The sequence below is a fragment of the Mastacembelus armatus genome, chromosome 19 (assembly GCF_900324485.2).
Source record: "Mastacembelus armatus chromosome 19, fMasArm1.2, whole genome shotgun sequence".
NCBI lineage: Eukaryota > Metazoa > Chordata > Actinopteri > Synbranchiformes > Mastacembelidae > Mastacembelus > Mastacembelus armatus.
In genome coordinates this window covers 5,510,262-5,524,996 of record NC_046651.1, presented here as the reverse complement: position 1 = coordinate 5,524,996, position 14,735 = coordinate 5,510,262, and the positions used below count along the sequence as shown (strand labels likewise).

The following is a 14,735-nucleotide window of genomic DNA, read 5'->3' as shown; positions in this document are numbered from 1 at the left end:
ATTGAAAAAAACATGAAAACAAGAAACCAAACCTTTACTTGTTCACTGAGGTCATGAGTATCTACCTGACTGAATCTAATACATATGTACAATAAAGACTTTAGTTAATGACTTAGTGAGATGGATTGTGTTATCCTGAGTATCAGAGTTACCTAAGGTGAGCACAAGGCAGAAGGACTCCAAAACAAACACAATAAGCCTTAAAATACTTAGTTCATATGACTAACATATTAGCAAGGCCTACACACAATCAATATTTACTGGTACTTTAATTTTGTTTATTACTACTTTTTGGCCAGACAAAATAATGTAGAACATCAGAGGCAATGGGTGGCTTCCTCATTAATTAAAGCACAGCTACTGTTTGTTAATACTTTGCCTTAGTTTACTTATCTCTGAAAATTTCTTCAATACCAATAAAATAATTTAACTGTAAACATCCATTAAAGTCCTGGTTCGATGTAAAGCTATCACTTATCACTTATCACATTTATCACTTCACAAATTATTTTTAAAATTACAGGATGCACTAACCTTTGGTTTGAACTCCTAATAGCTTGGTTTGTTTACAAACTCCATTACTATCTTCTGTCTGAATCTTATTTTCTCAATGACACCACATAGTGTACCAAGAATTCAGCAGTTACAACAATAAAACACACCCACCCACCCATCTTCTGTACCCGCTTGTTCCTGAAAGCCAGGGTCACGGGGATCTGCTGGAGCCTATCCCAGCTCTCTCTCGGGTGAAAGGCAGGGGTACACCCTGGACAGGTCACCAATCCATCACAGGGCCACATAGAGACACACAAAGACAAACAACCTCACACACTCACACTCACTCCTACGGGCAATTTAGAGTCACCAGTCAACCTGACATACATGTTTTTGGACTGTGGGAGGAAACCGGAGTACCCGGAGTAAACTCACGCAAGCACGGGGAGAACATGCAAACTCCGCACAGAAAGGCCGAGTTGCAAACCCACAACCTTCTAGCAACAGTGCTAACCACTCAGCCACCATGCTGCACAATAAAACACAAGATACAAAAAATAGAGTTTGCCTAAATATTAATTAAAATGTTAAGTTCCATTTTAAACAGAAAAGAGAAAGCACCGAGGACGGCAGTTTGTCAATTCTGATTCAATGAGGAAAGCAAATCAACGCACACATTTTTGGATGTGTGTTGCAGGATCATTAAAACCAATGACCCAGCTCTTCCTATCTTGGGATAAACATGTTCTGGCTATCATTATATCTGATGGGGCTGACCTCTGAAATATCAGCTGCATTAGACTACAAGTCACTGCAGCAGCCAATGTGGACAGCATGACCTGAGGCGTACTGTGTTCCCATAGATGTAGGTCATTGGCCAACACAGGCCTGATGACTGAGACTGACTCCATATGCAAGAAGAAGCTCAGATGGTGCTTAATATGCTGTTTGTTCTGTCTGCATCATTGCTGGGCCGGTTGATTACCACATGCACCGGGTGGCAGCTATTTGTTTAACAGAAATTGACCTGTGCAGCAACAACATGAGAGAAGAGATTTTGTTTCTGCAATTACAGGAAAAAGCAGAGAAAAAAAAAACATAAGTACTATAAATGCTATAAATAATCATCATGTGATTGCAGAGGAAAAGGGGCATGCAATTAATTAAACCCAAACCAAAAGTACATTTCTGACAACTGGATTTGTAATTATTAGCTTTGCAACGCTAACTGTAATAAATAAGTTGAAGTATTTTATTTAATATTGTTATCCACAGTAACCTAAAGTGTATCAGCTCTCCTGGCTATCCAGCTTACTACCTACAGTAGCAACCTGGCTTACTTCTAGAGGCACTGTTACATTTTTCAAACTCATCTGTTATTAGTTTCTCAAAGTGTCTTTTTTATGTTTAAAAATATTAACAATAAAGCAAAACTTAACATCTATGTTACGTGTCTGGGTATATTTTTTACAGTTCGAATCTGAACATAGCACAAAAGACATTTTATTTCTATTGTCATTTAGTATGATGTATCGTAATACTAAGACTGACTAGCAACACTTCATCTTCCTGTCTTCTAGATGGATCAACACCTAGTAAGGTTGCTGTTTAATCAGGACATGCAGCTCTAGCCTCAGTCTTTTCAGCAGTAGTACATTCAGATGGAACTCAATTAACAAAACAGCTAAAAAAAAAAATCAGCCATGGACATTCACCATTATAGCCAACAAAAATTATTGTTATCTAGAAATGAGAAGTTACTTTTCTTTCTATGTGAAATCAAACAGAGATTAAAACATTTCCATGAACCGAGTGGTAACTCTGACTGCTATTGCCACTGTAAAGTGCCTATGTGAAGTGTTAAACTGGAAAGCCCGACAGCTCAGTTAACAGTAACTACTGAAGCACAGCTCAGCACAGTCAGATATACAATAGTGCAATCACAGAGCTATAAAGTGAAATAACCAATTTAAATTAACCCCCAAATGTCTTACTTTGCATCGCATCTGAGGACCTCTGAGTAAAACCCAAACCCTTGAAGACCTTAGGTCTGATTCAACAACAGTGTCAGAGATCTAACCTGACAACGGAGTCTTGAGAAAGACTGTAGATCATGCCCACACACAGTGGCAGCAGCAGCATACAAACTCTGACACTTTAATGCACACTCCTCAACTGACGTAGTCTCGCAATCAATCAATCTAAATATAACTAATATTAAGTTTGTGTTCTAACACAAGGCATTATGCTCCCAAGTACGCAACACTTGTGCGTCACACAATAAAAATAATCTTGCTGAATGCTGATGGTTACATTTCATTCTGTCTGAAGATGTCATGACATCATGTAAACTGGAGGCTCTCATTATAAAAAACATCTACAATAAAATTGGGCAGAAATGTAAGTCTCAAGATTGCCTTTAATATTGCACGAAGCCCTGAATAATTATTATAATTCTACATTTTCACATCAGCAATCCACGAGCAGGTGCCACTTTTGTTTTGGTACAGCTTTTCAAACAACAAGCAAAAACAGTTCAGACACAAGCATCACTTAATAGGAAATGATTTATGCTAAAGGAGTGTTATTTTGGGTATTTCTGTGAATGCTGTGGAAAAGTGACAGGCCAATAACAAACCTGCTGCATCCTCAGAATTACCTTTCATGTTCTCTTGTATTTTTTCCTTCAATTCTTTTCAAATATTCCTGTGTTTTTTCTTCCATTCTTGTCATTCTTTCGTGTTTGTTATTTTACTTTCTGTTGTCCCTTAGGTATGTATTTTTCGAAAACATTTATTTTTCCTCCTATTTCCAAAGTATTGAGACTTGATTAACCCACACAAGGTTAACCTGACTCATCTGCACTGTTTGCATTTATTCCCTCATTTTCTCAGCATTTAGAGTTTGTAAATAACCAGAGGTCTGCTGGAGGCCACAGTGACATCACATGGCATGTCCCCTTGTGCTTTCGGTGATCCTGAAAACTGAAAGCACTGCAGCTCAAGAAAACACACCCAAACAGACTGTGCCCCTTCTTCCAGTAACCAACAGCACTACAATCACAACTGTGGAGTCATATATGCTCCATGGCACCACCATCTCCAAGGACCTTAAATGTTGCTACAACAAAGAAGGCCTAGCAGTGGATGGTCCTGTTGAGACAGCTGAAGAAACTAAACCTACCACAGGCAGTGCTGACCTAGATCTAGTCTGCCATAGTGGAGTCCATCTTCACATTATCCATCACTGTTTTCGTACAGTGTAGCAACCAACCAGAAACAGCAACATATCATTCACTCAGCTGAGATGATCATTAGCTGCAAACGTCCCCCGCACTGATCAGCTGCACTCCTCCTGGATCCAAACTGATCTCCACACAGTTCACTGCCCCCACCTCCTCTGTCATATCACCAACTGCTACTCCACTTATTGTATTTACTTACTTGCTACATTCTCCTCATTAATCCCTGCACTGCACTTCTAAATACTACTACATCACAAAGTGCACTTTTGTCTGCAGTGTCTAATCTGCTAACTCATTATATTCAAATGTGCTCTTTTCAATTTAACCTTTACACAGTTCCCCCATCCTGTTATCTAAAGCTTGATGTCATGTCCATGTGATTCCAGCTGAGATGTCAGCATGAGGTAGGGGGAGATAAAACAAAAAAGAACAGGTTGACCACCTTCTTCTCTCAGTGTCAGCATGACATCTATCTAATGCAGGCCCAGACCCAATCTAATCTCATATAGGACCAGATCTGATTTTGAACTAGTTCGTGATATCTATAGAGGCTGGAGACCATGTAACCTGTTGCTACCCAGAAAAGCCAGTGAGCACAGCAATACTGCACATGTCTGTTGCTCAGGTAACTGACTCACAGGGTCCACGTTCTGAATGAGACAAATAACATGGAATTAAGAAAAAAGCTTTGAAATACTTGTGGCTCTATCCTTTCCTTTCTGCCCAAATGCTTTTAGTTCACTCAATCAGAAAGAGAGAACATACACAGGGTGCAGTAGGTACAGTACGTAAAAGGACATTTTACTTTGTCAAAGTGTCAAAGTCATGTTTACGTTCAACGTTTCTCACCAAACCCTACAACAATACCTACAACGTTTGCAAAACTGCTGTTTTGGAGGAAATGTGCAATGTTTCCATTCATGTTTGGCAGCTAAAGGTTCATTTCATCCCTGAACAATTATCACAGGATTGAACTACAGAACACAATCTGACAGTGAGTCTGTAGTTTAATTACTCATTACTTTACGGTGAGGTTGAAATTGATACAAAAAGTAATTGATTCAGTTAAGACTGAAAACGTGTTGGTGTGTAGTGCTTTTAATAGTGTGCATGCATAGTAGTAATAGATGCTGCAGTTCAATGGATGGTAATTTGATGCAGGCAGGGAAAGTCAAAGAGTGTTTTATGACTTTATGGAAAACTCCATGGAAAAAGAAAAAAAACTGAAGGATATCGACAGAAAAACCTGCTGCAATTTCCAAGAGGTTTCACTCCACACAGAATCGATGGTTACATTGCCAGCCAGCCAAAGCTGTCTGTACTCTTTGTACATTCATGTCTTCAAAATAATTACTGCCTGCAGAAACAGTCCAACAGTTAAAATTTACATAATTAACACAAGGGAAACACTACTTCTGTGCACAGTCTGGACACACACAGGTTAGGAAGCACTAAGCCATGAGAGCCAGTTCTAGTGATAAACTGTCAGTGCTTTGTCGGTTTGCTCTTAGGGCCAGTTTTAGGGTAAACATTACAGTTATTCCTGTGGAGCAGAAGATGCTGGCAAGAAGCAAGGCCCAAACCTCACACATTTACATTAGAGAACCTAATGGCTTTAACAAATTTAATATGTCAGGTTGTGACATTAAAAGCGGAGCAAGGGCAGTGATAGACTGATAGAATGATAGACATGTAACAGAGACAGGACATGGGGATCACTGAGAAGTGTAAGGGGTGAGGTGAGGACCTAGTCATATAGGAAAGAAGAAAATTACTACTGTGTGATTCACTAGCCCTCCCTGTGACAAAGTCATTCATGGCAGGAGCATGAGGACAGATTCATAGGAGGAAACAACAGGGGGCACAGAGAGATGAAAAATGGTGCAGAAGTGAAATGAGAAAAACAAAGGAGGTGCACAGAGAATATGATGGTGGACAACTGTGAAATATATTATCAGTGTATTCACAGTAAAGGTACTGCATGTGCCTACCTGGGTTGTCCCAGTCCAATCCAGATGGCTGGGCAGTGGAGTGTGGAGCAGTGTAATTAGTACATTAGCCAATTGAGACAAGAGAATTACACCATCATCTGTGGGCTATTTTGGATGGTAGTAGATACAATGTACTGTATATCATGGCAGAATCTGCCAATGTGATTATTTAATCAGGATAAGACAAAAAAAGCATTTTGCTAGCATTTAGCTACAACCTGAAGTAATCTTCTTTTCAATTTGACAGCATTAGTTGCTGCACATCTGCAAGCGTGTGTCTTCTGGCCACCAACAGCCAGTGGATGAGCTTTGACATTTGCTGCCAACATGCAGAATGTCTTCGTAGAAAAGCTCAGATGGATTTCAAACTGAACATGAACTTAAGTTTCACTTCCTTAAGTTTCACTCCTGCTGTTTGTACATGTCTGTACAAAATTCTTCAATGGTGAAAACTGACTTCCATGCAAATGAATCCCACCCACTCTGAGTTCAGCACATAATGACTGACCCAGCATTTAGATGCTACATCTGATGCAGTGACTAATCTGCTTTGACATATCAAAACTCTATTAGATGCCTTATACTCTTAGTGGATGTAAGACAGCGATCACAATCTGGACGCATACTGTAGAGGCAGCAGTACAGTAGTTTGGACGTCAGTATGATTATGAATAAATATGATTTGACATACGCAAAAGACACAAAGCCATCCTACCACACGACACTCATAACAACTTTACCACCTTGCATAGCAGAGGGAGATGATGTCATCTGCACCTGATGACACCATTGCAGCCAGTGCACAGGGGTAATGAGGATCAGCAGGTGCAGCAGCCTACAAACCGGTTCTAATGAGAGTGCTGTGCTGGCTGACAGACAGGCAGCCCATGAGACAAAATGCATCCGCACCTTCTGGAGGCTTTCAGAGACTCAATCTAGTCTGTAGATGAGTCACTATGCAGCCCCCACCACACCACACGCACACTGACTATTGCCCACACTGTGCAGGTGATGCTGAAGTCGGTTAACCCTGCAGATTCGAATGTTTGAAACAATAGAAGTCTATCAAAGACATAACTGGTGTCACAATGGGCTGACTGTTCTCAGTCAGCAAGGTTGGCCCCATTCCACAATAAGGTCAATGTGTCACCTGTTGAGGCCCGATTTTTATCCAGTTAGTCTCTTGTTTCTAGCTCTGATTTTATTTTCCAGCTGTGTTCAGCAGTGAGTGTTTCATTCAGAGACAGTGCTCATGTCAGTGTTATGTAAAGATAAAGGGTTAAGCAGAAAGGGCTGGGTGCATGACCCAACAAGTGTGCCCACACACGTTAGTACAGCTATGTTAGTGAGGACACTCATTGAAATAATGGATTCCTTAGTCCCTTACCTTAACCATCACAACTACTCACAAACACTCCTCTGAAGGTGTGCGGACCAGCCAAAATGTCCTCACATTACCAAAATGTTCTCACTTCCCTGATGTAAAAGTCAAACTGGGCTTCACAATGTATAGTCACTCAAGTATCAAGTATACACACATGCTATGGGATATAAAATCATCCCTGGAGTTTGACACAAGGCACAGTAATTGAGCTAGTTACTAAACACCCACTACCTCAGACCGATCCTGACCTCTGTGCTCTCTGTGAATGTACACCAGCAAAAAGTACATTTTCTGATGAGTGTACAAAAGCATTCCTACAACGACAATGAATGCTAATGTAAACAAACATAAATGTGGCCTTTTGTAAGAACTGCATACATGTTGTACCACTAGTTACTTACAGGTTGGAAATATACTTCACCATTAACTTTCTTTAAAATGTCATCAGTGTACATTCTTAGTGGGATTCAAGGCAAGTGTAGCATAAAGACAACTTTTTATTTATTTACCTTTCAGGAGACTGCTACCTTGCAGGAGTGTGGCACTGTGGCTCAAAAAGACAAGGTGAAAGATCTAATATTTCCTCTAAGTAAATTCCATCAGTCCTAAGGCTGTTTGCCTAAATAACCCCCATTACAGCCACTTACAGCTTATCTTCCAGCACAATGGACAAAAAGGTGATTTGGGGCATGTTCAAGGCTAAGAGCACCTTAGCAACATTTACCTTAATGCAAATAATTGGCTTCTCTTCTGTACATGTGCTGTGCTGCACAGGTGAGATGGTGGACTGAGTCATTGCTCATATGAGTCACTATTAGAAGTTGGTTACATGACAAGTCTGTCAGTGAAAGTCATACAGCTGGTGAAGCAGTGAAACCAATTCCAAAAGCAGCGAGTAAACTGACCCAATTTTATCGAGTGAGCTGGACCTAAATATTCCAAGTGTTTTGATTGATGCATTTTTTAGGTAGGTATTTAACTTTAAATTTTTTATGTGGATATTTAATTTTCATCTAATGTATGATACTGTATCAATAAAGGCAGATTGCAAAATCAGTGAGGACAATGTAAATACTTTCTCTGTTTTCTGTCTCTGTTATTGTTTTAAAGTGCATGGGAGCTAACACAACTTAATGCCATCATTGTTTATGGTCTGTTTCTGCAATATTATGTAAGGTATAGTTGATCAGATATTACGCAAAATTCTGTCTTGATCACCAAATTATAATAAACATTTATGATAAACTATCAGAGCTTTGGAGCCATCATGTCTGTGAAGTATAACCCTCACAACAGAAGGGCAGTTTTATCAGACTGAAGGACACTGTTGAGTCAGTTTGCCTTGATTTGACATAGCCACTGATAGCCTGTGGACAGAATTGCAATTTGCAATACTCAAGTTGTCAACTGACTTCAGTAAGCTCGCACTCTATCCCTGAATCGTCCCCTATCCACCAGGTTCAACAACCTTACAGCAGCAACTAATGTAGCAAAAAAGACATGATACCTCACTGTCTTCCCTTCTCAAATCAAATTGTGTTCATCTGACAAAAGCATCACTTCCAAAGGTTATTAAGATTATAAAGGCAAACAATGACACTTCGTAATGATCAATGCAAGCTGATTACTCATAGCCATGAACAATAGCAGGAATTTTACTATTGTGGCTGCCAGAAAAATATTCTTAACTGGACTGAAAATAATACATAGTCAACTATAAAAGATAAGGGCTTCCAATACAAATTAATTTGGAGCTATACTATCTATTTACAGTGCAATCTTACCACATTCCAGAAGAGGGGGTTGAAAATGATGGTGAACACAGCGAAACAAAAGCTGGAGTCATAAAAGTTGATGAGTTTTAGGAATTCTTCCATCAGTTTCAGGTCCATCTGACAAGAGAAAAATAAGGTTGAGGAGCATGTGAAACATGCCAAACATCAAAGACAAATTGCTTTGGAAGTCTTAGTTATAAAACATGACAAACATCATTCGCCTTAATTTACCAAGGCATTCTTAATTAAATGTCAGCACTGACCAATTATTGTTTAAAAAAAGAATTTTTTATGCTGTATCAAAAACAGTAACAGGCTTTCATACAGTATTTTCAGCGTGAAGAAAGGAGAAAATGACCTTTAAAAAGTGAAGTATTACATAAAAATTAAATTTAATCACTGATTTAAGGTCGTGCCACTGGGTGGATTTTCCTTTCCTTTTCTCCTCTCTTACAGAATGGGTTGCACTGTGTGGTTTTCCAGCTGATGACGCAGCTTGCACTGACACCAAAAACAAAGTGTGTCCTTTAGGCCACTGCATAGCAGCCACTAGTATTTCACGTCATTTTACAGGCTGCCAGTACACCATCATCTCTTACATAATGAGCTGTTTGCCCATTACATTTAATTTTGATCACACCAAAACACAACTCACATGGGAAGTACAGTATGTGATCATGTAAACTGACAAAAATATAGAGAACATAGTACAAAACAGAACATGATACATGCTCTAAAACACCAGTAGCTTCTACATAGACACAAAAGACAACCAGAAGTTAAACTGGCTGTCTCCATATTGAGAGAGGAGCTGTGTGTAGTTTACACACATGGCACAGCAGCGGTATTTCCATTAATGATTTAAATCATCTGCTGTGAAATTCTAATCTTACTGTAGCATAATTAACCTAAATGCTTCTCTGCACAGCACACAGGCAAGTTTCCCCTCACAAATTTACTGTTTCTACAGAACCTGTAGCTCAGGATGTAGATTTTCATTTTCAGTCCAAATATAATTTCCTTTGGAGAATGATGAGTAGTGTCAGTGATTTATAAAAGGGAGTTTTTAGTTTTGCTTCATAAATGCAACAATAATCTGCAACATTACTGCAAGCATGGATGTTATGTAATTACAAAAGGTAATAAAATATAAGGCAACAGATAGTGCACCTAATAATGAAGACACAATTTACTGTCCTCAACATTTACAGGTACAGTGCAGTTGCTTCAATACATGAACAGGAATTTCAAAGTTTTGTAAACAATAAATTCAGTGGTTACAGGCCTGTGTGGTATGATGTTTTGGGATTCAGGATATTTCATGAGGTTTTAATTTAAACTGTTGCTTCACCTACATACAACTATACTATATTTACATTACCACCAAAAGAAAGTCAGCAAATTAGGACGTACTGCACTGTACTGGTGGCAATTAATACTGCAATTATATTTCACAAGTTTTAATGGCTCCATTGCACAAAATCATAATACTTTATCTGTGGAGATGGTCAATTTATTTGTTTACTCAACCAAAACTTCAACACTCACATTACAAGACCAAATTCAATGCCTGACTATCTAGAAATAAAAGGTCCACTCTCACTGGACTTTCATAACTGAGATGATAAAGTACGTCACCAACCTGCATCACATAATATCTAAAACAGTCAAAATCAGCTTTATTTATACAGCACCCTTCATAAACAGCTGAAACTCAAGGTGCCTCACAAAGGCAGATAAGATCTTAAGATCATACCTTTCTGTCGCGTTAGTTCATATGTGTACTCAAATATGGAGTGTCGTATATCGTTTTGTTCGTTAGAATCCATAAAACAAAGTGCACCCATGTTTTAGTCCAAAAGACGTAATATTGTACAGTAAATCCATAAATCCATCGTCCTCCTCATAAAAAGCCGTAAACCGCTTCGTTTTACGGTTGTTTTGTCCGTTTATTCAATAAAGTTTGACATAGCAAGCTTCTGTGAATCACATGAGGCCTCAATCAAAAATGTTTGTATGTTTCGCAGCGTCACTAACGGTAAAACCAATAGAATTCACATCCTCAGAGAAAATCCCAGTCAGGGGGCATATTCTAACTTCGATTGACAGGAGAATTAGCCAGTCAAATTGTTCGTAAATGGTAACTGATGCATCTTGTAGCCAATGATGAGACCTTTGCAACAATATATGGGAAGTCGAGCCAGATGATGCAACAGTGGGCTTTAAATGGCCCCTCCTTACTGTAAATGTAGCCTTGACAACACTGGGCAAACAGCGCTCGACGCTAGAGGGGGAGGGGAGTCATATTTCACATTTTACAGCGCGCCGATAGAAAACTGGGACGCTTTTGCTTCAAACGGCACCAAGGTCGTCAATATAACTCTTAAAATGTAAGAACAACAGCTAGTTTAATTTAGCTACGTGTTGTTCGGCCATTTGCAGAAAAGGGGGCGGGGTAGACAACAGGTTTTAAGGGACAGAGATCACAATGGTCTGGTCATTTTTTTCTATTCAATAATCAAACTTATTTGTATATAGAATTTTTTTTGAGAATTGCTCAATTATGTTTGACAAAAAACATAGCACATTCAGTGCTTCTTTCATTTTTTGTTGGCTTTATTTTTTCGTTATTGTCTACAAATTCTATATGCACACAACAGTTTGGAGGCCATACGGTATATAACTTGTGTTGGGGAAATAAATTTTACACATCTACTAACTTCATTTATAACTGTTTGGAAAGAAAATCTTAATTTCACTTATAATTATTGGGAAATAAATTTATATATTTACATCTTTCATTTATAATATCATTACTCTTATAAACGTCTATACATTGTTACAAAGAGTTGTAAGACCAAATTGTGAGGATCAAGGGTTACAAACCTTGCCCCGCTGTGTGAAGAAGCAATCAAATGTGAAGGAGTCTAACACATACACTCACACACGCACACACACACACTTACCTCACACATATACCCACATGTACACTACAACACACACGCACACACATACACAGGTGCTTACACATAGGGAGGCCCCATATGATACACTGTTGCTGAGGGGAGGCAAGGTGAAGTTAGCAGGCTGAGAGAGGCCCTGCATGATACACTGTTACAGAGGGAGAGGCAAGGTGTAGTTAGGGATGAGAGAATCACAGACATCAAGGATGAGTTACCATAAAAGGGGGGCTTATGTAAAAGGGATACAGAGGTACTAGGTACTGTGTCACAGAATGTTTTGTAGGATGAGGAGCAGCTCTGGACAAGAAGATAAGAAGAGGAGGATGGCAAAGTGCTGAGGGGTTGGGACCAACCCAGGGCACCAACAAGGGAAGGTGAAAGTCTAAACCAAAGCCCTCCCCACCTGTAGTCAACCAATGAGATGTGATTTTTGGCAACCTTATAATGTCATGTATGTCCTTTGTTCATCATCTTTCTTCCTGTGAAGTTGGTTACAGCTAACTGCTTGCAGACTGTGATTTTCTGATCAGGAAGTGGGTCCTTGTACAAGCTTTAGAATTTCAATTAAATACTTTTAAGATCAATCAAACTCTCCTCCACTAATTCATATAAACGAACACGCTGACACTTGCTTTTTTAGCATGTAAGCTACAAAAATAATGGCACTGTTGGTACGCTTTACTGCTTGGTAACCTTAAAAGCATTATTTCTACAATGTTTGCGTATGATGCTTTTATTTTGAAAAAAAGCGCGGGGTGGGCTGTGTTCCGGCGGTGAAGTAGCGCGGTTGGGTTATGGTTCGGCTGTTTAAGGTCAGACCGAAGCAGCTTCTTTGTGCTGTCGTACAGACCGAGACATAACCAGCAGCTTCTTTGATTTACTTGTAGAGCTTTACCTTCGAGTAATCCACGTTGTTGAGTCCTCCGCAGCAGTCGAGCGGCGCACGGCGGCTGTCTGCAGCAGGATTATTGTTCCGCACAGCGGCGGTATCGCTGCCGCGCATTTACACCGGCTAAACACTGACCGACGACCAGCTCTTATCAGTGTGTGTGGGAGATGATGCCCGATCTTACGCAATATTTCGTACAAAGTTCTTGTTTTTCACTGAAAGAAGTCTGCGCTTGCTGTGGAGAACCACACATATCCACATAACCTCTCACCCTGCTCAGTGGATTCTGGGAAATGTAGTTTGTAGATTGCGTTTACCACTCAGGTGTTCGATAGTTATAACCTAGAGGCAATCCTTTTAGCCGAGAGTATACATGATATATTTATTCATTTGACCCGCGGCTACACTAAACAGTTTGAGGATTTATCTCCCTGCATTACTTTCCTTCTGTACAATGAATAAATCCTCTCTTGCCCTAGAGTGACATCTTTTCAATCTTTTTTATGAGAATAAAATCAAAAGAGTAAATTAGACAGTAATATTACCAGCGACCCAGAACCTCATCATTCTTGGCTCTTTTAATCAGTTTAATGATATTTCCCGAGATTTAAATGCTGTAACATCAGTAATAATCACAGCATTAAGCTTGGGCTTTCCTGGCCAGACCTCGTTTCCTCCCTCCCCATCATTTTTCTCTTTCCTCCTTATCTTTCCCCATTTTCCTATTCCTCTACCCTACACCTATTTTCCCTTTTCTCCTTTCTTTTCTCTGCTTTTCCAATCATCTCCTCCACCGCCCACTGTTTGTTTGGAGTCGATCAGTTATGTAGCAGATGCCCCATGTGGAGGGAGAAATAAAGGGAGCGTTCAAAGCTTAGCAGCTCCCTGACTGAGCATGCTACCCATTCATCAGCCTTCAAGGTGCCCCAGCTGAGAAATTTATTATGTAAAATAAAACCAGCATGACATCCAGCCAGTAGGTGAAGGTTATGGCTGTAACTGAGGTTTTGTCTTATCTTCGTTTTTACTCCATCAGCTCTGTTTTTTTTTTCTTTCTCATACTGCTTAAGATCCTGCTACACTAAGACTGAAATCCAACTAAAAAGGTAAAGTTTTCTCCTTGGCATAATCATTATGAAATAATCATGGGCATAATCATTATGAAAAGCTGAGTTAGTCAGAGCCTACATATTGTTTTTACGAAGGCTCTTTAGACTCTTGAGTCTCTGTATCCTTATAAAGTACAGTCTATCCTTGGCCTAAAAACAGTGAAAGGAGGAAGATTACACAGTAAAAGCAAACAGATATTGTTAAAGTGTGACAGAAAGAAAAAGAAGAAGCTAGGAGCTCTGGGACAAAACTACAGTGAATGCTCATAAATACCTTTAAAGCTATATTAATCACCATGTATATTAACAATGAATCACATGCCCTCTTGTATGTAAAAGGAAACACTGGTATTGACAATTCTACTTGTAACAGAGCTACTGTGAAAAGTCAAGATAAAAGAAATTCTACCTCAGACACTGACTACAATCCCATAAAGGTTTGCATAACTTTTTTTATGCCTGTATTTGTCCAGGAATACAGGATGAAAAACAGTTACGATGCATTTTCTATTTATTAGTTGCCTCCACAAAGAGATAGACACACAATGATCACACATAATCAAATGTTTTTGCAAGACCTGTCAATACAGTATCTGTTCTGTTTGCAGGCCACACAAACATTACCACACACAGTTTAACATTCACGCAGCTGTGTTTACTGTTCCGTGGATTAGACAAGAAAGACCATTTGTGTTGTTTTTTCACTCACATAGGACCAGAGCAAACACCTGCCTACAATACTGAAAAACGCTGTATTATTGAAACAGAAAATGGATGACAAAGCAACTACAGGGAACTAAAAGACAGCAGCAGAAGGCAACTGATGATTTATGGTACAACTGGCTCTGCGTCAAGACTTAAATCTGTCAACTGGTAGACTGCTGC

At 39.4% G+C, this 14,735-nt stretch overlaps 1 protein-coding gene across 2 annotated transcripts in view; it reads right to left on the bottom strand.

Annotated features, from left to right (window-relative positions):
• The window catches only part of pemt (phosphatidylethanolamine N-methyltransferase), a 44,583-nt gene extending 31,578 nt beyond the window's left edge, over window positions 1–13,005 (bottom strand). For both annotated transcript variants that reach the window (XM_026314717.2, XM_026314715.1), the window contains exons 1-2: window positions 12,748–13,005; window positions 8,899–9,006 (exon numbers count right to left, since the gene is read on the bottom strand). In XM_026314717.2, coding sequence (XP_026170502.1) covers window positions 8,899–9,006; window positions 12,748–12,855 — 216 coding nt within the window. In that variant the 5' untranslated portion in view covers window positions 12,856–13,005. The remainder of the gene's footprint in view (window positions 1–8,898; window positions 9,007–12,747) is intronic.
• Between the last annotated feature and the right edge of the window lie 1,730 nt (window positions 13,006–14,735).